Raw genomic sequence first — 27,843 nt, 5'->3', positions numbered from 1 at the left:
TACCCTGGTTCTTGTTGATTAAAGAGTGATGAATGAACAAAGTGAAAGTTCACTTTTGGATGTTTACTACCAGATGAAGGGTGAAAATAGTCGTTTTAGTTTATGCCTTGACTTCTTGATGAAGAGATTTGTTGTCAGACATTTTTTTCTGAAATTCCAAGTGATTAGAATGGCTAGTAAATACGAAAGTCTGTCTTGTCATAATATGTTAAATTTTTGTAGCAGATACTTGTGATTTGTGCATGCATCTGGTATTTTGTCAAGTTGAACAAGCCTTTATGTTAGGACTAATTCCTAATACGAATGGAAAACATACTAAAGCCAGCTGCTTGTTTTAGATCTTCTGAAGTATGTCAGTGGCTTTAATGACAAATCAGGCCCATTTTCTCCTTTCCTATCGTTATGCTATATGTATAGATATAATATGTATTTTAGATGTTTTACTGTGTAGTTATTATTTTAGTCTTATCCTTCTAAAGTTCAGCAAAGCTTTAGGTGAATGGGGTGGATTTTTGAAATCCTGCATTCAGTCGCTAGCTGACATTTAGAATACAGGAATAGCAGTTTCCTGGAAAACAGTGACACATATTAAATTCTTTTAGTCTTTACAAAGTGAGGTGTCAAAACAAGTATTTCAGTTCTATTTCCATTTACCTTTCCCTTTTGAAGAGGTATAATACCAAAGGTTGTGAAGTTCTGACTTGTAGCATCAACTTTCTGCATTATTTTTCCTTGGTATGGGGTGGGATGGATATTCCCCTTTGCTGAAATAGAAGAGAATCATAAATTTCTGTCTGGATTGATTTTGTGCTTTAAGTTGTACACATAAAACTTGAACTAGGTATTTGCCAAATTCAACTGGGCCTTTCAGCCTTAACTTGTGGAATGAGAATGAGAAATTTTTTTCCTTTTAAAGGTAATTTCTGGTAACCTTTTAGGAATTTTTGAGAGTAGACCTGGGGAGTTCCCTTTGAACTTAACTGACTGACCCCAAATTTGTCTTTCTCAAGATGGACATACGGTATCTTTTGAGTTTGGAAGGGAAGAGGCTGAGAGGAACCTTCCTACCTTATATTCAGGCATATGCCCTGGCCCCATACCTGACCTTTTGAATTGGAATCTCCAGTAGGGATCAGATATTTATTACAAGTTCTAGAAACTAGAAAGTTACCCTGTTGTGTGGCTGCTGGAGTCAAACCTGTACGTAAATATTTGCAGTACTTCATGCTCTTGCTCATTCTCTGTTTCACATTTCCCTTTGTCACCTGTTAAACTACTAGATATGGCTTTTAAACGAAGAATTTTTAAACTCCTTAGACTTAGTTAGGCTACGCCAGGCGCGGTGGCTCACACCTGTAATCTCATCATTTTGGGAGGCTGAGGCATGCGGATCACTTAATGTCAGGAGATCAAGACCAGCTTGGTAACATAGTGAAACCCCTGTCTCTACTAAAAATACAAAAATAAGCCATGGGTGGTGGCGCATCCCTGTAGTCCCAGCTACTCCAGAGACTGAGGCATGAGAATAGCTTGAACCCAGGGAGGCGGATGAGCCTAATGAGCCTAGATCGCGCTACTGCGCTCTAGCCTGGGCGACAGAGTGACACCCTATCTCCAGAAAAAAAAAAAAAAAAAAGACTTAATTAGGCTAGATTTCTACAACATGTGAGAGATTAATACAATGCTCTAGGTTTTTCAGTGTGTTGATAACATATTTGCATAGCTTTTTGTGGTATAACAATCTCACTGTTCTTCAGCAACTTGAGTAGTTGACTAGAAGATGAATAGTTTGTCCTTTAGAAAATCACATAGAATTTTTGAAAAATATGTTTTCCTTTTTGGTGATGAACATTAAGGTCACTAGTTGTATTTTGGTCTTGGAATATACTAATTTAAGATGAGCATCATTTGGATAAGTAGTCATTGGTAATCTTAATACTGAACAGTGGCGAATTTCTTCTCCGAATTAAAACATGACCTTTGAAAGAAATAAAAAGTAAAAAATTACCTTTGAATATAGTTGTCTAGGCATTTGGTCATATATGCTTGTGACTTTTTAATAACTTCACCAGTTTTGAAGAAATGACAGTGAAAGATGAGTGACCTGTTTTTATTTTGGGATATACTCTTATTATGTCAGGCATTTTTAGGGTGTTTTTAAATTTATTTATTTAATTTTTTTAAATTTTACAAATTTTTGGGAACTGTTGTGGTGTCAGAGGAAAAAACACTTTCCCTTAATATTTTGTTAATATTTTGAGCTCCAGTGGAATTAGTCCTTTATAGCAAGAACTCATACTTCATTTGTTTTGTGATGTTGGATGCTATTTTGTGCAAAATAAAATATATTGGAAGAATAATTGCAGTAATTTCCATGAGTACCCTTGAATTGCTATTTTAAGTTGTCCGAGAATTGTTACTGTGCGAACTTGTGCCTTTTCATCACAACTTTGGTGAGAACCTGGGGAAATAGACTTGTACGGAGTTTTCTGGATTGGTTTAATTATAAAGTGATCAAAGCAATTAGCAGCTGTGAAGCTGAGCTTTATGACTGTTTTAATTTTCAATGGATTCGTTATTGGGCTAAGTTATGACACTCTTGATGTATGTAAATATATAAATATTTTGAGATACTCAAATTTGAAAGCAGTAACTAAAAAGCATGTGCAGGATTTTGTTATGGTGTCTTTCCTTTTTTTTTTTTGATATGCATTCTAATGAAGTACTCTGGTGGTTTCAGACTCGCCTTCGTAATGTACAGTGTGGCCTGTGCGTGTTGTTTTGTGTTTCCTGCATTGATTTTTGCCTCCGTTTATTCTCTATTGCAGTCTAAAAGTTGGTTTTAATTGGTTGCCCACAGGATTGACTTGGCCTCTACTTCTTGTTAAGAAAATACATCTCTTGTTTTATCAGGTAAGAGATTTTGAATAGAGAGTTCGTTTTTATACAAAATAAAATGAGATAGCTTATTAAGAAATATGAAAATATGTGTAGCAACTATATTGGGTGTGTGTGTTTTTGTTTGCTTGTTTTTTGTTTTGAGACAGAGTCTTGCTCTGTCGCCCAGGCTGGACTCTGTTGCCCAGGCTGGAGTGCAGTGGTGCCATCTTGGCTCACTGCAGTCTCCACCTCCTCGATTCAAGCACTTCTCAGCCTCAGTCTCCCAAATAGCTGGAATTACAGGCGCCTGCCACCACGCCCAGCTAATTTTTTTGTATTTTTAGTAGAGATGGGGTTTTACCATCTTGACCAGGCTGGTCTTGAACTCCTGACCTTGTGATCCACCTGCCTCGGCCTCCCAGAGTTTTGGGATTACAGGCGTGAGCCACCGCCCCGGCCGGTGTGGTTTTTTACAAGTTTATCTGAGGGATGGGGGTGGGGTAGATGGGTGCTTCGAACAGTTGTTCTTTTGGGGGTCAATTCATTTATATGGATGTTTTTCTCTTACTGTTTTCCTGATAGGCAATAAGTAGCTGTTTTATTCCTTAGTAGCATTTTAGACTACAAATACAGATACTTGTTATTGGTATGTTTATTTATATTTCCTAAAAGTTTAAGTATAGATATTGGGTTACATGTTTTAGAGTACAAATTTTAGACTTTAAATGAAACCTTAGCAAGTGGAATCTAACCCTCCTGTTTAAGTAACTAAGATAGGCCCAAGGTAGGTTGAAATGACTTAGCTGTCAAACAGTTACTTAGTAACAGAATAACAGATACTTTTTTTGTTGTTGTTGTTGTTTTACTTTTATTTTTTGAGGCAGAGTTTCCTTCTTGTTGCCCAGGCTGGAGTGCATTGGCGTGATCTCTGCCTCGTGGGTTCAGTTGATTCTCCTGCCTCAGCCTCCCTAGTAGCTGGGATTACAGGCACCTGCCACCATACCCAGCTAATTTTCTTGTATTTTTAGTGGAGACAGGGTTTCACTATGTTGGCCAGGCTGGTCTTGAACTCCTGACCTCAGGTGATCCACCCGCCTCAGCCTCCCAAAGTGCTGGGATTACAGGCGTGAGCCACCACACCTGGCTACAGATATTATTTCATATTTTTTGGAAGCTAGAAACAATTTTCCTCATCAGATGACTTTATGAATAAATCTTGTATTCCACTTTGGTTTAATATTCCACCCTTTCCAGCTGGTAATCTGAGGCAGATTTTCAATAGCATATTCTTGTGTACCTTGTACAAAGTTTCAGTAAATCCCTACTCTTAACAAAAAATGGCTTGAAGACTTAACTGTGTTTGTCACTTTAGCCCTGTGTTTAATTTTTGTGTTCTTGGGACTATATCAAGTTCTTGTTTTATTGTCCCAGTGCAAACTAATATCTCTGTCTATCTCATGTTGTTTTGAGTACTTTGATTGCCCATGATGTTTCCCCTATACAAAGTGATTAAGCGTTTTTTGAAGTTGAACAGTAAATACTACCGCATTTTGCATATAGCCACATAATTCTAGATTGAGCAAGGAATATGAATTTGATTTAATGACTTGGAAACTGCTTGATGAACCTCCTTATAGGCTGCTAAATAGTAAATGAGAAAAGAGACTGTTGGTGTGATGTTTTTTAGCATTAATTTTTCTTGTTGACTCTTGAAGTTTGTAAATGAAAAGCTTTCCCACCCTTCCCAAATTTCTGGTGCTTTATCATGGCCTCACAAAAAGCATTTTCTGTTTGCTAGTCAATTTTTCTGGATTAAATTTGAAGGTGGCTTTTATTTTTGTGTTTTGTGTCTGTGAGAAAACTGTCAAAACCAAACAGTTTGTTTCTTGTTTGAATATGGCAATCGTAATACTGAGATATAATTACAGATTTTGTTGCATTGAATTAGTATTTATATAATATTTGACATTGAAGTTACAGAATTCTTAGAGCTTATAGCAGAAAATCTTGCCACTTCTAATGTTCTTGAGAAGTAATAAAACCGTATCTCTTCATTAATTTATAACCTTTCTGAGGGTCATAGAGCTGATTTTATAGGCTTATATTTAAAAGTTGACTTTTCAGGAGGGATGCAATGGCTCACGCCTGTAATCCCCACACTTTGGGAGGCTGAGGAGGGTGGATCACCTGAGGTCAGTAGTTCGAGACCAGCCTGACCGACATGGTGAAACCCCATCTCTCTTAAATACAATTAGCCAGGCGTGGTGGTGCATGCCTGTAATCCCAGCTACTAGGGAGGCTGAGGCAGGAGAATTACTTGAACCCGGGAGGTGGAGGTTGCCGTGAGCCGAAATGGCGCCATTGCACTCCAGCCTGGGCTATAAGAGCGAAACTCCATCTCAAAATAAATGAATAAATAAAAGTTGACTTTTCAGATGGGTTGGAAAACACCCTATGTTATTGACCACCTTAATTTCAAAGTAATATGTTTCCCAGTCCCAGTAATTGGGTTTGTGTCACTTTCCAAAGGGCTGCCCTTGGATATGCTCTTAGAAGCCTTTAGAACTGAAATTTGAGGGGAATATTTCTTTTTTGATTATGTGAGAAGAGACATGATCTAAGGAGATCACAGAGATCCTACAGGAGTGGCGTAAATCCAAGACTGTAACAGCCACTGAGTAATTCACACTCTGGTTCTAAAACAAAAACAAAAAATATTTTTATTGTCAGCCCTCTCCTAGGGGAAAATAATACTTTAAAAAATTTTATTAAATAGAGGATTTGGTTATGAGTCATTGGACCTGAGTTTTAATTAAAATAGTCACAGTGAATGGGACTATAACCAGGTTCTACTTTTGGGGGTAATGAATAAAGGTAACTCAGATTTTGTCTATCCTATTCAGGAGTTCTTTTGGCTTCTTAGTATGTCTTGACCTTGTTTATAATAAATAATTCCATATGTAGTTTTTTGTAATCTATAAGGCAGATCGAAAAGTTTTAGGATGAATAAAATAATGGAACCAGTTCTCATTTGAATCTACTTTTAAGTATTATTTACAATTCATTAGTATTCTAGTTTTTTGCTTCTGTTGGATTTTGAGACTGAGCTCTATAAAATCACACTCTTGATAATTCTATGAAATTGTCAAGAATATAGGGAAGATGCAAAGTCAGTTTTTAATATTAACTTTGATATATTCTTTGCATGCTTTTTCCCTATAGATTGTTAAACTTTGTTTCCTGATTTGACTTACACATTTCTTTTAAATCTTACTGAATGATTAGTGGTCTGAATGATGTATATGTATTTTACTGTCCTACAGTTGTTTTTTCTTGAACTTTTTGAGTCTTGGGACTGAACTGTTTCCAAAATTAATGCCTTCTGGAAGTTGAAATTGTCTACGTTTTACATTGTAAATGGCACGAAATATTCAGTTTTTAGAATATCTAAATTAAAGACATTGCCTGTGATAGCTTGAGGGAATATTTGAGGGCCTAATATGGTAGCTGGTCATTCTTGTAGCTAAAAACTTGGTGTGATAAACAGGAGTCTGACCTGGCCGTTGCCTTTTCTCATCTGCAGGTGTGTGTGGTTTCAGCGCAGCATGGCTGTGGTCATCCGTTTGCAAGGTCTCCCAATTGTGGCGGGGACCATGGACATTCGCCACTTCTTCTCTGGATTGACCATTCCTGATGGGGGCGTGCATATTGTAGGGGGTGAACTGGGTGAGGCTTTCATCGTTTTTGCCACTGATGAAGATGCAAGGCTTGGTATGATGCGCACAGGTGGTACAATTAAAGGGTCAAAAGTAACACTATTGTTGAGTAGTAAAACGGAAATGCAGAATATGATTGAACTGAGTCGTAGGCGTTTTGAAACTGCCAACTTAGATATACCACCAGCAAATGCCAGTAGATCAGGACCACCACCTAGCTCAGGAATGAGTGGCAGGGTAAACTTGCCCACAACAGTATCCAACTTTAATAATCCTTCACCCAGTGTAGTTACTGCCACCACTTCTGTTCATGAAAGCAACAAAAACATACAGACATTTTCCACAGCCAGCATAGGAACAGCTCCTCCAAATATGGGGGCTTCCTTTGGGAGCCCAACGTTTAGCTCAACCGTTCCAAGCACAGCCTCTCCAATGAACACAGTCCCGCCGCCACCAATTCCTCCAATTCCAGCGATGCCATCTCTGCCACCAATGCCATCCATTCCCCCAATTCCAGTTCCTCCTCCAGTACCTACATTGCCTCCTGTGCCTCCTGTGCCCCCGATTCCCCCAGTTCCTTCTGTGCCACCCATGACCCCACTGCCACCCATGTCGGGCATGCCGCCCTTGAATCCGCCACCTGTGGCACCTCTACCTGCTGGAATGAATGGCTCTGGAGCACCTATGAATTTGAACAATAACCTGAATCCTATGTTTCTTGGTCCATTGAATCCTGTTAACCCTATCCAGATGAACTCTCAGAGCAGTGTGAAGCCACTCCCCATCAACCCTGATGATCTATATGTCAGTGTGCATGGAATGCCCTTTTCTGCAATGGAAAATGATGTCAGAGATTTTTTCCATGGGCTCCGTGTTGATGCAGTACATTTGTTGAAAGATCATGTAGGTCGAAATAATGGGAATGGATTGGTTAAGTTTCTCTCCCCTCAAGATACATTTGAAGCTTTGAAACGAAACAGAATGCTGATGATTCAACGCTATGTGGAAGTTAGCCCTGCCACAGAAAGACAATGGGTAGCTGCTGGAGGCCATATCACTTTTAAGCAAAATATGGGACCTTCTGGACAAAGTCATCCCCCTCCGCAGACACTTCCCAGGTCAAAATCGCCCAGTGGGCAGAAAAGATCAAGGTCAAGATCACCACATGAGGCTGGTTTTTGTGTTTACTTGAAAGGGCTACCATTTGAAGCAGAAAACAAACATGTCATTGATTTTTTTAAAAAGCTGGATATTGTGGAAGATAGTATTTATATAGCTTATGGACCCAATGGGAAAGCAACTGGTGAAGGCTTTGTAGAGTTCAGAAATGAGGCCGACTATAAGGCTGCTCTGTGTCGTCATAAACAGTACATGGGCAATCGCTTTATTCAAGTTCATCCAATTACTAAGAAAGGTATGCTAGAAAAGATAGATATGATTCGAAAAAGACTGCAGAACTTCAGCTATGACCAGAGGGAAATGATACTAAATCCAGAGGGGGATGTCAACTCTGCCAAAGTCTGTGCCCACATAACAAATATTCCATTCAGCATTACGAAGATGGATGTTCTTCAGTTCCTAGAAGGAATCCCAGTGGATGAAAATGCTGTACATGTTCTTGTTGATAACAATGGGCAAGGTCTAGGACAGGCATTGGTTCAGTTTAAAAATGAAGATGATGCACGTAAGTCTGAACGCTTACACCGTAAAAAACTTAATGGGAGAGAAGCTTTTGTTCATGTAGTTACCCTAGAAGATATGAGAGAGATTGAGAAAAATCCCCCTGCCCAAGGAAAAAAAGGATTAAAGATGCCTGTGCCAGGTAATCCTGCAGTTCCAGGAATGCCCAATGCGGGACTGCCAGGTGTGGGACTGCCCAGTGCAGGACTTCCCAGTGCGGGCCTGCCCAGCACAGGACTGCCTGGTTCAGCAATAACCAGTGCAGGACTGCCTGGTGCGGGAATGCCCAGTGCAGGAATACCTAGTGCAGGAGGTGAAGAGCATGCCTTCCTGACCGTAGGATCAAAGGAAGCCAACAATGGGCCTCCATTTAACTTTCCTGGTAATTTTGGTGGATCAAATGCCTTTGGGCCACCAATCCCTCCTCCAGGATTAGGAGGAGGGGCCTTTGGTGATGCTAGGCCTGGTATGCCTTCAGTTGGAAACAGTGGTTTGCCTGGTCTAGGACTGGATGTTCCGGGTTTTGGAGGTGGACCAAACAATTTAAGTGGGCCATCAGGGTTTGGAGGGGGCCCTCAGAATTTTGGAAATGGCCCTGGTAGCTTAGGCGGTCCTCCTGGTTTTGGAAGTGGCCCTCCTGGTCTTGGAAGTGCCCCTGGGCATTTGGGTGGGCCACCAGCTTTTGGGCCTGGCCCTGGCCCTGGCCCTGGCCCTGGCCCAATCCATATTGGTGGTCCCCCTGGCTTTGCATCTAGTTCTGGAAAACCAGGACCAACAGTAATTAAAGTGCAGAACATGCCCTTTACTGTGTCTATTGATGAGATTTTAGATTTCTTTTATGGCTATCAAGTAATCCCAGGCTCAGTGTGTTTAAAATACAATGAAAAAGGTATGCCCACAGGTGAAGCCATGGTGGCCTTTGAGTCTCGGGATGAAGCCACAGCTGCTGTCATTGACTTAAATGACAGGCCTATAGGTTCAAGAAAAGTAAAACTTGTATTAGGGTAGCCATTCACATCATTCTTTATAGGGTAGATCTTCATATTGCTGTGATTAATGCATCCAGATTGTTTTCCTAGTATTTCCAGGTTAGAACCTGTGGATTGTTTCAATTGCATATAGCTTGGTTTCCATAACATAGAGCATTGGTTGACTGTTTACAGAAGACTCACCAGGATAAACATTGCTGTATGTTACAGTAAAGCTATCTGGAGAGAACACATAAATGATTTTGGCATACCATTAGAGAAACCATTTGTAAAACTCAAATGACCACATAAAGCTTATCAAGGAGTCTAGATTGGTTTTGTTTTATACCATATGGGATGAAGAAAATAGAAATGTCAGTAAAACTCATTGAGGGTGCTCTTGCCAGCTGCTGAAAATAGGAGTTGGCTACTCTCAGAATTTGGTTTAAAGCTGGACAGATTTGCTTTGTTATAGGGTAAAGCTTTGTCTAAAGTCCTCATTTTCTTTTAAAATTGAATAAAATTTCTGTATACAGATTCATTGTATGTACCTTTATTGCTTCTTAAGGGTCCTTGCTGTATAGACAGTCCTGCTTCAGAAGTTGCTGCTTTGTTTGTCTAATTGACTCATTTGTAAATGAGCAGAACTGTTTTGTTGGTTTTTTTCCCTAAATATAAAAGTCCACACTTGGTTTGTGCTATAACCTCGAACTTTGATTTCTAATGTCACATTTAAAACTGTGTGGAATAAGACTTGCCACAAAAATAAACTATGGAGTCCTTTACCTACCAGAGCCTTTTTGGTTTGACCGCCACGATTTAGGTTAGTCAGTTTAAAAATTGTTCATGTTGTTTGGGTGGTATCAAAAACCAGAAACCACTTTTAATAATGTGTTTAAGATACTTGATTTGAAGTCCTGTTTATGATGGACTAATTGTAGTATCAGTTTCCTCCTGTCCCAATTTATGTGAAATTTTGGCCTTTAAACAAAGAGGGGCCCATTCATAAGAAAGTGTTATATCTAGGTTTCTAAAACTGAAGTTGAAATTATCTTTGATAGCAGTAGTAGTATAGAATTAAAAGATCCATACGCTGGTTCATAGATTGATATGTGTTAGTCCTGTTATTTGGAGGCTTTTTGGCATAGTTGTTCGATCAGGAGCCTGTTTACTAAAAGTCTTCATACAGAGTACAAGTGCAGCCGCCAGAGGGGAGAAAATTGAGATTCTTGACCCTTTCATAATCTTTTGTTTGGTGTTCAGGACACTAAGGCAGGAGGACCACATGAGTTCTGGTTGGTAAGTGTCCCTTGTCATGAAAACACTTGCCTTACAAGGCTCTAATTATGTGAAGATGTGTCACATTACATTATAAACAATACGGAAGGGGAGATAGGTGAGATGATAAGAAAAACAAATTTTCTCACTGTCATAAAAGGCTCTAATTTATGGTTACTTGTCATGAGAACACTTACCTTACAAGGCTCTAATTATGGTTACTTTCCCTAGTCAGTGCTCTGAAAATGTATCACATTATATTATAAACAATACGGAAGGGGAGGTAGATGAGAGATCATGAAAAACAAATTTTATCTTTTACATGGCCCCTTTGTCTTCGGTTGAAACATCCCCAACATTTCCTACAAATCAGTGTACTTAAAAAGGGGTCAGTCTTTTAAAGTAAGTATTTCCTATTAAAATATATACAGTGCCTTTTTGGTGTTGTGAGTCAGTGGAACACTGAAATATAGCGGTTGTGTAATTTAGATTTAAGAGTGGCAACAGTTTCATTTGATAAGATTTGAAAAGGCTTTTTATCACTACAATCTTACAGGATTGACAGTACAGGATTTTTGTTTAAGGGAAGGATTGTTTAGACTCAAAGAAGAGGTGACTGTGTTGTGGGTCTTTTGACAATTCATGAATACAAATTTGCTTTGACAGATCACTAGATACTGCCTCCTCAATTTAAAAAGCAATATAACGTTTGTATATGCTGTTTAAGTTAATGTTAAGTAATCATTTCTCATTCCAAAGACAATGCAGAAAACTTCAGCACTGCTTGAGAGTTGTATTTCAACCAGAGATATTTTCCCCATTGGAAAACTATTTTCATTTTAGAAAAATGGGTTGTTTGAAGATGAAAGTCTTTTATCTTATTTCACAGTTTATTTTGGTTATATGTTCGTACATTCTTATTAAATATTTCATACACTTTATTGCAACTACTTTGTTATTTCTACATCTTAGATAAATGCTGAAAAGGAAAACTTGATTCCATTGTTCATCTAATTAAATAAATTAAGAAAAGAGCGGTTTGTGTAGAAATTGGAGAGAACTGTGTTTTATATGAATCACAACAGTGCTCGTTGTGGAATGTAATTAAATGCTTTGCCCTCTGGAACTTGATTTTTGTGTATCTGAGACTTATTAACAGTGCTAACTGCTAAGGATACTGTTTATCTTGTTCTGGGCATTGGAGTTTCAGTTTTTAAAAAATTCTTGAAAATGTATTCTGTGAAACTACTCATCCCTCTCTTCCTGCGAATTTTCTCCTAAGAACTAGGGTTGGGGTAGAAATGAATTGACATTATTTTCTCATTTGCTTTGTATGGTATGAAGGATTTGTAAAGCTTTGCTCAAAGTTGTGTGCATTTGTAAACACTATCTTGATACTTTCAATTTTATGTGTAAATTTTATTGTCTGCTTTTGGTGATTCTGACATTAATGGAAGAGAATATTTTCCATTAGATTTAATTTTTTTTCCTCTCCCTTCTGCTGATTTTTTTTTATTGGTGTTCATTTTTCTTTTGATTTAAAGGATTAGAGAAATCTACAAATGTATGTCATAAATAAGCAAATTTGTAAACTTTTCTGAACTTTAGTGAAACATTTAGTTTACAAGCATAATTTGGAGGTGTGTTTTGTGTTTACACTGTAGTTTGGATGTACAATTATTATTAGTGGCTTTTTAAAAAATGAAACAGTGTTAAGTGAAATGTAGTTCCTAGCTTTGTACTCCAAGTTGTCACAGCATCAACAATGAAAATTCGATTAGGAAACTTTATTTAAAATTTCAGATAGTAATATTCTATGTAGTTAAGGCCAGTCTTAACCCACTGGATGAAAATCTAGGACTGTATGGAAGTAAGCAAACATACACATTTTTAGGTGGAAATAGTCAACCTTGCATAAAAATAAGGATGCATGAAAGCCTTAAACTCCAGCTCCCTTTTACTGGAGTCTGTGGTTGTGTACAGGTATGGGCCAAGTGTGTAAAAATAAAATCTCATCAATTTTAAGAACACTCGGGAAATGAGTAAAGAAAATGTAAGATTGCTGCTAGTCAAATCTCTTGGAAAGAATTTCTGGAAGTGGTCACTTTAAAAATTATTTTCCATCCTTGCAAAATTGCCACATTTAAATTGTTTTACTGGCAGTTCTATAGTAGTCCAGACTTTAGAAACCAAACACAATAAAATGGCTTGTTGCCAATATGGCCACAACATTGCCAGCAAGTACTGCCTTGGCATCATTCAGCAGAGGTTTTTGTTTATAAAGATGAAGTCTTGAATACTGTTCAATAAACTTGTCAAAAAATAAAACAGGCTGATGCTTTTAATGCTTTAACTGCACAAAAGTACTGAGCTATAATATTATTTTGTCAGGGTTTTTTTTTTTTTTTTTTTTTTTTAAACCTGAAAATATTTTGTGCTTTTGGAAAGGTAGATTTGGTAATCTTGGAGAGGTAAAAATTGTTGCTTATCCTTGCCTGCTAATGCTGAAGTGTCAAGAGAAGAGGATACTTGGAACGACAGGGAGGAAACTTGATTCTAGTTCAAGTCCATAGTATCCACCTTTTCAGAATTTCATGTGTGTGATGTGTTGGCAAACAAAGCTCTTAAAAAATGTTGAAAACTTTTTATCTGAAGGAGGTTAGCTTGTATTAGAATTTGGATACCCAGCGTGTTTTAGAGGGGGCTAGACATCCATAATTCCAGGTAGTAGTCAAGCCATTATTAAATAATCAGGGTTTGGCTAAGCAATGGACAAATCTCTGAGTGAAATCAGCTGCCTACAGATATCCAGAATGGCTTTTACCATCTGAAAGGGGTGGAGTGTGTGATAATATGTCTCCTTTTCTTGTTCAGGAGAGATAGTTATGTAATTCACTGTTACCTGCTTTCCAGTGTTTTACAGCAAGAAATAGTTCATCAATTATGTGCATCATCACTAATCTCCCAAAAGTAGAGCTTTTATGGGATATGGTAGAATCTAAACTTAATGGCTTTCCTTTTTTTTTTTTTTATTAAAAATAGCTTTATTTCAGTCTCATCTTTTTAGTATAAAATCTGGTCATTTTGACTTGTAAAATGTTCTGGGAAGAGTGGTAGTAGCACAATTCTCTGATGTCATGGTGACTTTTCTGGGAAAACCCGTCTCTATTCAACAACATAAGCAAGTTCATCTCCTGCTCAGGTAAATGGTAATTTTCAAATTTTATTTTTTTTGAGATGGAGTCTCGATCTGTCACCCAGGCTGGTGTGCAGTGGCGCGATCTCGGCTCACTGCAACCTCCACCTCCCTGGTTCAAGCGATTCTCCTGCCTCAGCCTCTCAGTAGCTGAGACTACAGGTGCATGCCACCACACCAGCTAATTTTTTTTTTCTGTATTTCTAGTAGAGATGGGGTTTCACCGTGTTGGCCAGGATGGTCCGGATCTGATCTTGTGATCTGCCCACCTGGGCCTCACAAAGTGCTGGGATTACAGGTGTGAGCCACCGTGCCCAGCTGGTAAATGGTAATTCCTTGCCATGCTGTTCTTGAGTTTATTCTTGTTGCTTTGGCTGCTTTGTGTTAGAGTCTCAAAAGCATCCTAGAGTATGACTCCTTTTCTGGATCGACATAACTAGCAGTGAGCAACCATGGTGGTATGCTCTTCTACATACTGCTCTATCACTGGAGTCCAGAAGGAGAAAAAAGCTACCTAACATAAACATTTCAGACCCAAGGACAGAAGGGCAGCACTCTAAAAGTCTAGGGCCAGGAAAGAGTGCTGGGAAAAGTCAACCACATCCCTTGAATTCTGTCAATAGCCCCACGGACCTCCTTCCAGTGAAAATGTTTAAGGTGTGCTTGCTTCAGCAAGCACATATTAAAAACTGGAATGAAACAGAAGATTAGCATGGCCTCTGCGCAAGGATGACACACAATTTGTGAAGCGCTCTGTATTTTTTTTAATTAAAAGAAAATGTTGAAGGTTAGAGCATAGAGACTCAGCAAATATCATAGAGAAGTGGTAAATGGCACAGCTGAACATTGGAATTGGCTCCCCAGTTGTTCCAGACATCTGGATTTTGACCTTAGTAACTACTAGTCTCAAGTCATTTTTCTTAATTGATGATTTGCCATTTCATAATAGGAGGAGAAGATGACTGTTTGGTTATGGAGCAATGACCAGCAAGAGAACATAATTCAGTATGAACAGTCAAAGGTGTTGAGTGAATTTAACTCATTTTAGGAATGAGCTGTACTGTATTCAAATGGGCTACTTGATGGTTCATTTCCTCCGCTCTGCTGCTGTTCATTTCCTCCCTTTGCTTGCTTATATAGTAAATCTGCTCGTAACCAGGACTTAAAACTCTTAGACTGAAGCCCCTTCACTGCTGTCTCTAGCCCCAGCCTCCTAATGGGTGGGAATAGTTCACTCATAGCTTTTGATTAGTGAATAAGACTTGTAAGGCTGGACGTGGTGGGTCACACCTGTAATCCCAGCACTTTGGGAGGCTGAGGTGGGAGGATTGCTTGAGCCCAGGAATTGAGGCTAGCCCAAGTAGCATAGCGAGACCCTGTCTCAAAAAAAAAAAAGCCTTGTCACTTAGAGTTTGTGCTTCATATCAAATGATAACCACATTGTGCTACCACAAGTCACAGTGGAAATGATTTAAGGAGTTTAGTTTCTTTTTGTTGTTGGTTTTTTTTGTTTGTTTGTTTGTTTGTTTTGAGATGGTCTTGCTCTGCCGCCCAGGCTGGAGTGCAGTGGTACAATCAGCTCCCTGCAACCTTGACTTCCTGGTTTCAAGCAATCCTGCTTCAGCCTCCTAAATAGCTAATTTTTTTTTTTTTTTTTTTTGTAGAGACAAGTAAATGCGGGGGGAGGCGGGGTGGTGGAGTGGAGGGGTAGTTTCACTATGTGGCTCAGGCCAGTCTTGAGCTCCCGGGCTCAAGCGATGCTTCCGCCGTGGCCTCTTAAAAGTGCTGGGATTACAGGTGTGAGCCACTGTGCCTGGCCTCAGTTTCTTAAAAGGTTTTAAATCACACCAATAGGTACCAGTGCTGCTGCCTCTGATTGCCTTGATTTTTCTTTGATCCCACTTGGAAGTTTGTTAATGCTACACTCCACTATACTCCACACATTAGACTGCAGTGGGGGCTGGAGAGTGGCACAGCTTTTATACATAACTCCCTTCTGTGGTTTGGCCTGTGGGACCAGTAGGGTCCCTGTTCTGTAACTGTGACTGAAGTGATGGACGTTAATGCAACTACTGATATACTGATGTAGATATGCTGCTTTACTTCTGTGACCATTGAATTGACAGATTGGAATTGGAAACACCTGTCACCTTCAAGCTTTTAAGACAACTTCACATGAATGTACAGCTTAGCCATAGCTGTATCTCATACTAACAGATTTTTGCAGTGTTGTGCACCCAGCACTTACACTTTGGTGGAAAAGCAAAATAAGATTCCTGTTCTTCAACAGTGTAGGGTTTTAAGTCACAACTAAGTGCTCGGTTGTGCTTAAACTCGGTACATTTCTATACCACGGGAATCAGAGGCTTTCCTGGCCATTTGCTAAGTCATGGTTAGACAGGAACAAGTGTAAACTAGTCTGTCGTAGCTTAGTTTCCTGTTGAAATATTCCTTTGCTTTCTCGTCTTCCCTAACATGTAAATTCTGAAGACCCATCTTAAACTCTTCCCCAGTGTCCCAAATGAATTTATTCCATTTAAGGGGCTTGCATTATGAAAAGTAGGCTTCTTTTCCAAGAGCTCTGGTCTGCTTTTGTTCATTTGCTCATCTCCTTTTGTGCTGTAGGAGATATATACTTCTTCTGTGCACACGTGGATGCACAGGTATTTGGTGATGCCTCAGTCCTGGAGATCATCAGGAAGGCGATATAATACTGTTGTCTCAGGCACCCCACAGGTGATAGGCATTAAAAGAATGTAGATTTCAGCCGGGAGGGATGGGGGGCAGAATTGACTACCCTATAGATGTCCTTTGAAAATTTTGATACAGATCACATTTTTTAGAGGTGAGTTCTACTTTGTTTGCACTATGCATGGTTGCTACTTAAAATTTATTGCTTTGATCAAGTCCTGTAAATGTGGAGTCCAGGATTTCCTACCTTCCTGCCCCAGCAGTCAGACAAGTAGGGAGAATTATATTCCATCTTTGTGCAAGGCTAACGTTAGCATAGATCATGAGGGGAGACCATATGAGTCTCACTGCTCTTTTAGTGGCAGGGTAGATTTCAGATTGGGGTGAATTACAAAATGTGAACTGTTGCTAAAATGGTTGGATATAGAAATAACATTCTCAGAATTGATTCGTGGTTCCCTTAGTTATGTGACTTAGGACATTATTTCCCTCTGGCCTCAATGTTTCTTTTACAATATGGGATTAAATTAGATAAGCTTGTGTCCGGTTTTAAGCTTCTGTGATTGTATGAACCTAGCCATTCAATTTCTGGAAATCTGTACTGAGTTTGGACCTTAAACTAAAGTGACCAGGAATGGAGCTCCAAATTTTGATCTGGGTACTTCTCTCCTGGTTTCCCTAGTGTGGTAGTGATTCCACACTGTGGCTTGAGAAATTCAAAGGGGAAGAGTCATCATTTCTCCTTTGGGGGCTGTCCCTGTCCTGCTAGTTATATACTGGAGCAGGTGGACCAGAGGCATTCCTCCTGGATCCACTCCTCCTTGGTCCCATGAACCGAGAAGGAGTTAATGATACTGCAGAAGGACCCAAAGGTGCATTTCCCTGTTTGTGAGCACCGAAAGGGACAGTTGACACTGGGTACTTACTCTGTGCCGGGCAGGGGATACTTTCCATGACTGTCCTCATGTAATCCTCACAACCTTGTAAAGTTAACATTATTATCCCTACTTTACAGGTGGGGTAATCCAGGCAAAGAAAAATAATAGGGGAAAACAAAGATGTTTTAATCATGGATGCCTGTATGACTCCACAGGTAGAAACCCTCCCTCAACTATCCCCATCTCCTCCCTGACTTTTAGGGAAAGTGGGAGGCCACTGGCAGCAGTCTTTTGTCATGGATTCTGAGCTGCTGGGAAGGAGCTCTGCCCTGATCCAGTGCCTTTTCAGTTTGCCAACTCCAACTGTAGTGTGGAGGGCCCTTGCCTGTTGGTGAGGCATCTTGGCCTCCACAGTCAGGCTTATGATTGCAGAGGCGGACCTGAACTTACTTTATTGGTTTTTTTGTTTGTATTTTGTTTTCGCGACAGAGTCTCACTCTGTTGCTTAGGCTGCAATGCAGTGGCGTGATCTCAGCTCCGCTTCCTGGGTTCAAGCAATTCTCCTGCCTCAGCCTGCCAAGTACCTGGGATTACAGGTGTGCACCACCATACCTGGCTAATTTTTGTATTTTTAGTAGAGACAGGGTTTCACAATGTTGGCCGGGCTGGTCTTGAACTCCTGACCTCAGGTGATCCTGCCTCCCAAAGTGCTGGGATTACAGGTGTGAGCCACTGCACCCAGCCTGAACTTATTTTGAAGTACTCATATGAAGACTTTGTGTTAGTGTGTTCAGAGTCTCTGGGCAGAGAAAAACACGCACTCCACTACAGTCCTATCATACTCTTGAGAGCCTGTTTGCAGGTTCTAGCAGGGGAGCACAGCTACTCGTATATCTTTGACCGAGGACCAGTCCTCCTGTCTCAGGAATGGAGCATGCAGCTTCGGGAGGGATGCATGTGAAGCAGTGAGAGAGGCAGGGGACACCCACCTAGCCAGGCAGCTCAGCCAAATCAACCCTGGTGATTAATGGGGTGACAGATGGCACAGCCAGATTGCCCTCACCTCCCCCATCCTGCTTTTGAAGACCATGTATTCCTCCTCAGTTTGCTTCCTTCTCCATATCCAGTTTTGTCCTCAAGTTATTTTTTAAAAGTTAGTTGTACAGTGGTTAGATTTGTTCAACTTTGGATAAGCCTTTGGGGATGTTGGAGTTAGATTAGTGGCTTCCGGTTTTTTGTTTTTGACCGTCACCCAGTACAGCAAAGTGGGAAGCCTTGTGGCCATTTTCTTTTTCATATTTTCCCACCTTTTAGTTTTTGTGTGCACATCTTAAGCTTTGTAGTGTTGCCAAATACTGCGTCAGCCTGACTCCTTAGTACTACATGGATCTAAACCAAATTTATTGTTGAAAATTTCAGTTTATGAGCACCATTCAGTAGCCCTTAGTCATATGTATGAATAAGGAACGTGTAGTTTTATAGAAAGGATTTTCATATTTTGGTTCAGTTTGTGACCTATGAGGAATATCCTTAGAGCTGCTGATGTAAATTTGGAGAATCCCCAAGTTAGAGAAGTAGGGATAAGAAAATTTGTCTACCTTCTCCGTGTCCTTTGATGAGGCCAGAAAGGAAAAGAAGAGTGGAGGTGGTCGGTGTAGTTTGTCTTTTCAATCTTACGGGAAAACATGTTCAATGGGTGGTCCTTTGTAAGCCTATGGAGGATTTTCTGATTGGCTTTCAAGACTTGATCCTGCATCTGTGAGCTGATTGATCCAGCATGCCAAGGTAGGCAACAGGAGTGTGAGCATGACACTGGTTTATTAAAGGAGTGACCCTGCCACCCAGACCTTCAGCCCTCAATGCCACGTTCTTACAGCCTCTGTGCAACTTCTGGTCATTACCTGGGGTGGATAAGGAATTGGGAATTGCAGGCTGGTGCCTTTCCTGGTTAGGGCTTTGGAAGTGGAAGAGGGAAGTGTTAGGGACTGATGAATGAATTTCAGCTCATTTGGCACTGAATTAGATCCCACTGGACCCAGGAAAAATCTTCTAGGTTATGAATAGGAAAATTAGAACCTCCCAAGGCAGGGGAATGGCAGCCATAGAAAACGAAGTGCAAGTTACTCCCTTGTAGCAGAGAATGGGATTCTCTATCGACAGTAGTATGCTGGTAAACTGGCTGACAGGGTGAAGGAAGCCATTACTTTTTCTGTTGCCCAATTTCTGTAGTTTTAAACTTACCAAGGCCACCTACTTACACAATTTCCTAACGTAACAGTTGGCTCTTGCAAGCCATACAAGCTTGCGCCAGCACACTGCCGCAAACTTCCCTCAAGTATTTGAATTCCCGTTATGTGCTCAGGTATGTGCTGTGTGGCAGGAGAAGCTGCAACAGTATTTATTCTGAAGAGTTTTGTCATTTAGTTGACAGGCAAGAAGCTGGAGAAACATCGACAGAATACAGTCGTGTGGCATGAATTGAATATAGTAGCCCAGAGTGAGAAGTTGAGTATGGAAAGATCATGAAAAGGGAAGCATATGTATGCTAGGCTTGAAGGATAATGATAATAGCTAACACATGGTCATAGCAGTTCCAGACTCTGTACTAAGCATCATGCATACATTATTTATATTAATCTAAAGAAACAGATACTATCCCCCACTTTACACCTGAGGAAACTGAAGTTTAGTGAGATTAAGTATTTTGGCCAAGTTACATAGATATGACATCAATTTAGTGTTGTAGTATGTCATTATTGTGGCTAGGAAGGAGTAAGGCCAGTATTTGGAGCCTGGTCACTTCACTGCAGAACCCACACTCTTGCCCACTGCATCAGATTGCAATTGAATATAGAAAGGGGGCTTTTCAAAGAGAGAAAAAAGTCTTAACAACAGTCCAAGGTTCGAGATCAGGTAGGAATCAGAATATTTGAGTTCTAGTCTTCATTTCACTTAACCATATACATGGCCTTAGCCAAACCACATCTTCCCTCTATGCCTTGGATCGAGGGACTTGAATTAGATGGTCACTCAGTTCCTTTTTATTTCTCACATACTGTGAATTTTAAGTTATAAAAATGGGAATGGGAATGAGTATGCCTTTCTTAAGGGACAGTGAGAGAATGTGCCCTGCTAGGGCACATCGAGGTTGGCAGGAGTAAACAGAAGAAAACAAACTATAAAGGGTGATTCCCAAGTGGTAGAAAGCAGAGGCAGAAAAATGTTGGAGCTGTGGACTCAGCTGTTCCATTCGCAGCACCTGACTAGCCCCAAATGGAAGGGTGGCGGGGTGGGGACATAACAGAGATGATAAACTGGTATTTTGTGTTCGATGTTCCTAGAAAGCCTACTTCTCTCTCGGTGTCTCAGCAGCAGGTCAGAGCTAGATTTGGGTCATTTATGAGGATCCTTGAGTTATTACTCTTTTCCTAGCATTCATAAATTTAACAGATATCAATAGACACCTGCTATGTTCCAGACATTGGCATAGAAGCAAGGCTAATCTGGTCCCTCTGCTTGTTGAAGTTACAGTCCAAGAGGAGAAATACATAATAAGCGAGTTACACATTTTGATAGGATTATAAGAATCGGAATTTTGTTGGATTAGAGTCAGAGAATGTGACTTCAACATAACAGATAGGAGGGGACTGAGAGTGGAAATGGTAAAACCAGTTAAGACTATTACAGACATCCAGCCAAGATGTGCTTGGTGATGAAAGAGTGCACAAATATCACAAAAATAAATGATAAAATTTTTAACTTTTATTGACTCAAATGTGATATTTAATATGGTTCTGGAAGATTTTGGTCCTAAAAAGGAGGTTGAAAGTTCCATGGGGCTAATTATAATGGCAGTATATGAAAAATAAATGAATCTGGTTTAAAGTAGGTAGTTGTTCAAGAGATGTAGGACAGAAGAGTGACACGAACAGTTTTAATCACAGATTTCTAAGCAGATGTAGGCTTAGAGGTAGATTTCAAAGGAGGTGAAACATGTTTTGGAAGAGATTAATAATCCCATGGTTTATAGATCATTTAAAGGAAATATTGCTCAAAGGATAGAAAACTACAGGTGGAAAAAATTTGTTTCTAAAGAGTTGTGATTTCCAGTGAGAAAGAAAAGGAGACAAATCTGTGAAGAACAAAAATGCTTGCACAGGAAGCTCTGACTTCAGAATGGAAGCCAGGCCACCTTAGGGGGCATCACATCAGTGAGAGTCCAGCCCCTTATGCTATTGAGGCACACATGAGCCCACAATGGTATGGTTGGGGTTTGATTCTGAGTTCAAAAAACTGAAAAAGGATGTAGTCCAGGAAAAGTGGTATAATGGTAATGATTAGTAAGGAATAGTACACCAGGAATTGAGTCCTACTCAGGAAGATAATCGTAGCCGACTCACTACATGTGTTTGGCCCAGACCAAGGGCATCTCTTTTGGGTACATTTGAGAAGTCATGGAGTGAGAAGACAGCAGCTCTAGTTGTTGCCTGTAATCTTACCACCCCAAATAATCACTGCTAATGCTTTTGTCCTTCACAGTAACCTCTTACCAGGGGAGGACCTGTAGTTCTCCAATTAAAAATTTCCCTAGCTGGGTGCGGTGGCTCATCCCAGCACTTTGGGAACCCAAGGCGGGTGGATCACCTCAGGTCAGGAGTTCAATACCAGCCTGGCCAACATGGTGAAACCCTGTCTCTACAAAAATACGAAAATTAGCCAGGCATAATGGCAGGTGCCTGTAATCCCAGCTACTCTGGAGGCTGTGGTGGGAGAAGCGCTGGAACCCGGGAGGCAGAGGTTACAGTGAGCCGAGATGGCGCCACTGCACTCCAGCCTGGGCAACAGAGTGAGACTCTGTCTCAAAAATAAGAAGAATAATTTCCCCAACATTTTATTATGAAAATTTTCAACATGTAGCAAAGTTGAAAAAAAATTATACCCATATATCCACCATTTCAGATCCTACAACTTAAAATTTTGTTTTATCACATTTCTTCAACAACTCCTTTTATTTTTTGGTGCATTTCAAAAAAGTGGAATGCATCAGTACACTTCCAAACATTTCAGCATGCCTTAACTTTAGTGCAACATTTGTTTATGGGTTGTTGGGTTTTTGTGGGGTTTTTTTTGGTAAAATTTTACAATCAGATGCGTACACTCAGTATTCCTTTAGATGGAAGTGGCAAATGCACACACTCCTGTGACCCACATTCTTAGAATGCTAAGAACGTTTCCCTTCCCACTGAGAGCTCTCTGCCTCTGCTCAGTTAATACCTGCCCGTCCCCTGGGGGAGAAGGGAGGACAACGAGTATTCTGAATATTTACATCACAGATTTGTTTTGCCTGTTCTGAAACTTCATAAATGGAATCTGTTTACTTTATTCTTCATTTTTATTCATGTTACAGATATTAATAGTTTTTTGTTGCTGAATATTTTCTATAAACATCACAATTTGTTCTCATATTGATGAATACCTGGGCTGTTTCAAGTTTTTGGCTATTGTGAATAAAGCTGCCGTGAACATTCTTATACAAATGTTTGTGGACGTAATGTTTCCATTTCTTTTGGCTAAAAACCTAGGAGTGGAATTGCTCTTGGGCTAGGTGTATGTTAGGTTTTTTGATAAGCTGCCAGACTGTTTTCCAAAGTGATATATTTAATGTTTTCACTAACAATATATGAGAGTTTCATATCCTTGCCAGCATTTGGTAGTGGTGGTGGTCTTTTTTATTATACTTTTAGCCATTGTGGTGGGTATGTAACAGTATCTCATTGTGGTTTTATTTTTCATTTCCCTGATAACTAACGCTGTGGATCACTTTGCTTATTTCTGATTCACATATTTTCCTTTATGAAGTGCCTGATCAAATCTTTTGTCCATTTTAATTGACTTAATATTGAATTGTAGGAGTCCTGCATTTAAATTTTAAAGTTGAACTGTACAAGATCAGGATAGGGGAGATTTACTGTTACACATTAGTTCAAGGCCTGAAGTGTGACTTGAGCAAAAGCACATTCACCATTTGTTCAGCAAATGGTTGTTAGTACCACCTATATACTAAGCACTAATACTAGTGATACAGAGATAATATCCAGCCCCAGTTCAAGGAGCCCACAGTTTATAGGGTAGACAGACAAAAGTAAAAATTATGGTGTGGTTTCAATGTTCAGTCAGTCACTGAATACTTACTATCTACTGTAGGATACGTAGAGGCTGTTGTGGGTCCTGGAGCTAGCCAGAGTTACTAATCTTGTATAGCTTATTTTCTGGAGTGTATAAGAAGGGAGACAGAGTGCAAAAGTCCTGAGGTGGTAAATAAGGTTGGTGTTAGGTGTATGTGGATCAGAAAAGCCAACCTGGCTGGAGGATAGTTGGGTGGCTAGATGATTAGTTAGGCAAGGGTCAGGTCTTGCAGGGCCTTTTTGAAGACGATGGTAAGAACTTTAGGTTTTATCTTAAGTGTTTTGGAAAGGCATTCCAGAGTTTTCAGTGGAGAAATGACATGATCAGGTTTCTGTTTGACTAATAAACCTAGAAATGTGTGTGTGGTTGCAGAAACACTGATGAGGAAACCATTGCAGTCATCCAGAGTAGAGAGAAGAAAATCCTTCTTGGAGAAAATGGGCAAGGGTTCATAAAGGAATAATGTCATATTAGAACCATGGATGACAGGACATTTGCTAGGCAGGAAAGTCAGGCATGTGTGTTAGATGAACCAGAAATAACTTTGGATGACTAGTTGGGTGGGCGAGTGAGCGGCAGGAGGTAGAGCTGATGGCAAACAGGGAAGGGCTTTGAAGGTTGATCTAGGGATGCAAGGTTATCAAATTGCGCAACTACCAAGTTCTATGTAGGTATGTCCTTTGGAGTTGTGCAGCAAGGTAGCCTTGGTAGGGAGTTTGACTCTGAACCTAAAGGCAGCTATACAGGGCTTTTACTTAGTATAGAGACTGGAAGCTGGCATCTGGGATGACCGGGTGGGGCAGTGCTAGGATGGAAACCAAGCAGGACACAAGAGACTCTAATAAAGGCCTGAAGTTAGGTAGGGGCTGTTGAACTGGAAATGGAGGGTTTGGGCTTGGAATGAACAGTAAAGAGGATTTGAGGTGTGGATTGGGGGGAGAAGCTAATGAGGCCTTTTTATTTATTTTGCTTGTTTTGTTTTGTTTTTGTTTTTATATGAGGCCTTTTAAAAAATACAAAAAACAGGCCGGGCGCGGTGGCTCAAGCCTGTAATCCCAGCACTTTGGGAGGCCGAGATGGGCGGATCACGAGGTCAGGAGATCGAGACCATCCTGGCTAACACGGTGAAACCCCGTCTCTACTAAAAAATACAAAAAACTAGCCGGGCGAGGTGGTGGGCGCCTATATATAGTCCCAGCTACTTGGGAGGCTGAGGCAGGAGAATGGCGTGAACCCGGGAGGCGGAGCTTGCAGTGAGCTGAGATCCAGCCACTGCACCCCAGCCTGGGCGACAGAGCGAGACTCCGTCTCAAAAAAAAAAAAAAAAAAAAAATACAAAAAACAGTATAAAATATTGAAACAATACAGAAGTATGGAGTTCACAAAATTCTCATCTTCCACTCCTTTGAGCTACCTAAAACATTTGGTGTATCTTCCATTTTTCTGTGTGTGTATTTATTTATTTTATGTTTGTATTCAAATCTATTATAAAGATACACCTACAATTGAAGTTTAAAATGGAAGTTTACAATTGAAGTAAAAAATGGTCATACACTTCTTGTTGTTATTACTATTATGTGAAATGGAGTCTTGTATACAGTGCCGTGATCTCAGCTCACTGCAACCTCCAACTCCCAGGTTCAAGTGATTCTTCTGGCTCAGCCTCCCAAGTATCTGGGACTACAGGTGTGCACCACCACACCCAGCTGATTTTTGTATTTTTGGTAGAGACTAGGTTTCACCATGTTGGCCATGCTGGTATTGAACTGACCTCAAGTGATCCGCCCACCTCGGCTTCCCATAGTGCTGGGATTACAGCAGTGAGTCACTGTGCCCAGCCTATTTTTTATTTTTTCATATGATACCAATATAATATAGTTCTGTCTTGTTTTGTAGCCGCTACTCAGCATTCCGTTGTTCAGATGTATCATATTTAGTCAACAGACCTGTAAGCTGGCTTAGGTTTTTCACTATTCCCAGCATTAGTGAAATGAGCATTCTTTTTTATTTGTCTCTGTACTGTGTAAACACTGCCTTGGAGAGCATGTGAGGTGACATGCATGGAATTCAGATTGTGACTTGGGGGAAGCTGTGATCCTGATCCCTTGAGGGAACATGTATTCTGCTCTGGGTCTGTCCTTGGGGAACCTCCAAGGGAGTGATCAGAATGGTCAGGAGTCTGCAGGCCACATTCTAGGGGCAACAGTCAAAAGAACTAGGACTGTTTATCCAGATTTCAGCTGGGACTGTTCACAGCTTCCACATATCAGATGAGTTCTCATAGGGAGATAGGGTAAGGCCTTCCCATGGAGCTGGGGAAGAGCACCTACCAGGTAGAAGTAAGAATTCCACAGAGTTAGGTCAGTTTGGGTAGGATTTGTATGGACCTAGACTTCCTGATGATTAGATTGTAAGACTGGGTTTTCTGTCACTGGGAGCGTTCACGCAGGGGCCAGGGTGCTGTGGAGGGCAGTATGTGAAGCAAGTTGAACTCTTCACATTCCAACTTTGATAACAGCATTCCAGATGGAGACTGAGAGAGACCAAGATGGGGTACTGTGGGCTGCGAGGGAGGAGCGATTGACTGAGGATCAGTATAGGGGAGGGCTGAGGCTGGAGGCATGTCAGGGTATAGCTCTGGGAAACCTGGAATGCTGAGTGAAGCTCAGTGAAAGATCTAACCTCATGTGCACTGCTGGTGGAGTGGTCTTCAGGTGTATGGGCCAAGGGGGACACAGGGATAACGAGGTCTGAGGGTGATTGTTATGGTGACTGCAGGAGGATGGAATACCCAGGTGTTGTCATGGTGCTCCATGCAAGTAAATGTTTCCAGCAGAGGGAAGGGGTGAATCAGAGAAGCTTGGTGCTGCCTGGTTAGAAGGGCAAGACATCAGTTAGTTTGGAACTGGCTGGGCAGGGAACTGGGACTGGAGATGAACTTTCAGATTTAATTCTGCAAATACATATTGTCTAGGTGCTTGGGATAGAGCAATAAACAGAACAGCTAAATATTCCTTTCTCACAGAGTTTATATTTTAGTGGGGGGAAACAGTATATAAATGTATATAATGTTAGACATTGAGAAAAAGCAGAAAAGGGGTATGCAATATCGGGGCAGTGGGGTTGAAATTTTAGAGGGGCTATATATGTATATATGTAAAACAGGGAAGATTATTTTGAGTAAAGACTTGTGGGGAAAGGGAGCAGTGAGCCATGTGGATATAATGCAGAGAAAGAAGACATTCCAGGTACTGCAAAGTGTTTGGGGGTAGAAACAAACTTGGCTGGCTGGGTACGGTGGCACACACTATCATGCCAGGACTTTGTGAGGCTGAGGCAGATGGATTGCTTGATCCGAGGAGTTTGAGAGCAGCCTGGACAACATAGTGAGACCCTGTCTCAACAAAGAAAAAAAAAATTAGCTGGGCACGGTGGTGCACACCTGTAGTCCCAGCTACTTGGGAGGCTGAGGTGGGAGGGATCGCTTGAACCCAAGAGGCAGAGGTTGTGGTGAGCTGAGATCTCACCACTGCGCTCCAGCCTAGGTGACAGAATGAGACTCTGTCTCACAAAAGAAGGAGCAAACAAACTTGGCTTATTTGAGGAGTGACAAGCAAGGTGGCTGAAATGGAATGAGCAAGAGAGATGATATTAGGAGATCAGGTTAAAGAAATCTAGACTTTCCAGGGCATTATAGGCCATGGTATAGTTTGGATTTTTTCTTTTCTTTCTTTGTTGCCCAGGCTGGAGTACAGTGGCGCAATCTTGGCTTACTACAACCTCCACCTCCCAGGTTCAAGCGATTCTCCTACCTCAGCCTCCCAAAGTGCTAGGATTACAGGCTCCCACCACCACACCAGCTAATTATTTTATTTTTAGTAGAGACGGGGTTTCACTATGTTGGTCAGGCTGGTCTTGAACTCCTGACCTCAAGTGATCCAGCCACCTTGGCCTCCCAAAGTGCTGGGATTATAGGCGTGAACCACCACATCTGGCCAAGTTTGGGTTTTTTCTAAGTACGGTGGTAAATGGGAAATATTAGAGGATTCAGGCAGAGGCGTGATAAGACTTCACTTTTTTTTTTCTTTTTTTTTTCTTGAGATGGAGTCTTGTTCTTGTTGCCTAGGCTGGTGTATAGTGGCATGATCTCAGCTCACTGCAACCTCCACCTCCTGGGTTCAAGCAATTCTCCTGCCTCAGCCTCCTGAGTAGCCAGGATTACAGGCACGCGCCACCATGCCCGGCTAATTTTTGTATTTTTTTTAGTAGAGACGGGCTTTCACCATGTTGGCTAGGCTGGTCTCAAACTCCCGACCTCAAGTGATCTACCCACCTTGGCCTCCCAAAGTGCCAGGATTACAGGCATGAGC

General features: G+C 40.8%; 1 protein-coding gene and 1 non-coding gene across 15 annotated transcripts in view; both read left to right on the top strand.

The window, feature by feature from the left end:
• The window catches only part of LOC104680538 (RNA-binding protein 12), a 39,012-nt gene that overhangs the window by 3,403 nt on the left and 7,766 nt on the right, over window positions 1–27,843 (top strand). For 2 of the 14 annotated variants that reach the window (XM_030914127.1, XM_030914125.1), the window contains exons 2-3: window positions 2,829–2,913; window positions 6,464–6,606. The exons of 3 other annotated variants lie outside the window; for them this stretch is intronic. Coding sequence is in view for 4 of the 11 variants with exons in the window: in XM_010386546.2 (XP_010384848.1) it covers window positions 6,486–9,284 (2,799 nt within the window). In the remaining 7 variants the exon portion in view is untranslated. Of the gene's footprint in view, window positions 1–2,828; window positions 2,914–6,463; window positions 10,034–27,843 lie in introns of those variants that run through there. 9 more of the 14 variants (XM_010386550.2, XM_030914128.1, XR_004052560.1 and 6 more) reach the window with 8 other exon arrangements.
• LOC115892994 lies at window positions 14,380–14,481 on the top strand. Its single transcript, XR_004052959.1, has one exon. It is a non-coding gene; the product is annotated as a U6 spliceosomal RNA (small nuclear RNA).

Source organism: Rhinopithecus roxellana, chromosome 13 (assembly GCF_007565055.1).
Source record: "Rhinopithecus roxellana isolate Shanxi Qingling chromosome 13, ASM756505v1, whole genome shotgun sequence".
Lineage (NCBI taxonomy): Eukaryota > Metazoa > Chordata > Mammalia > Primates > Cercopithecidae > Rhinopithecus > Rhinopithecus roxellana.
This window is presented reverse-complemented; position numbering and strand designations above follow the sequence as displayed.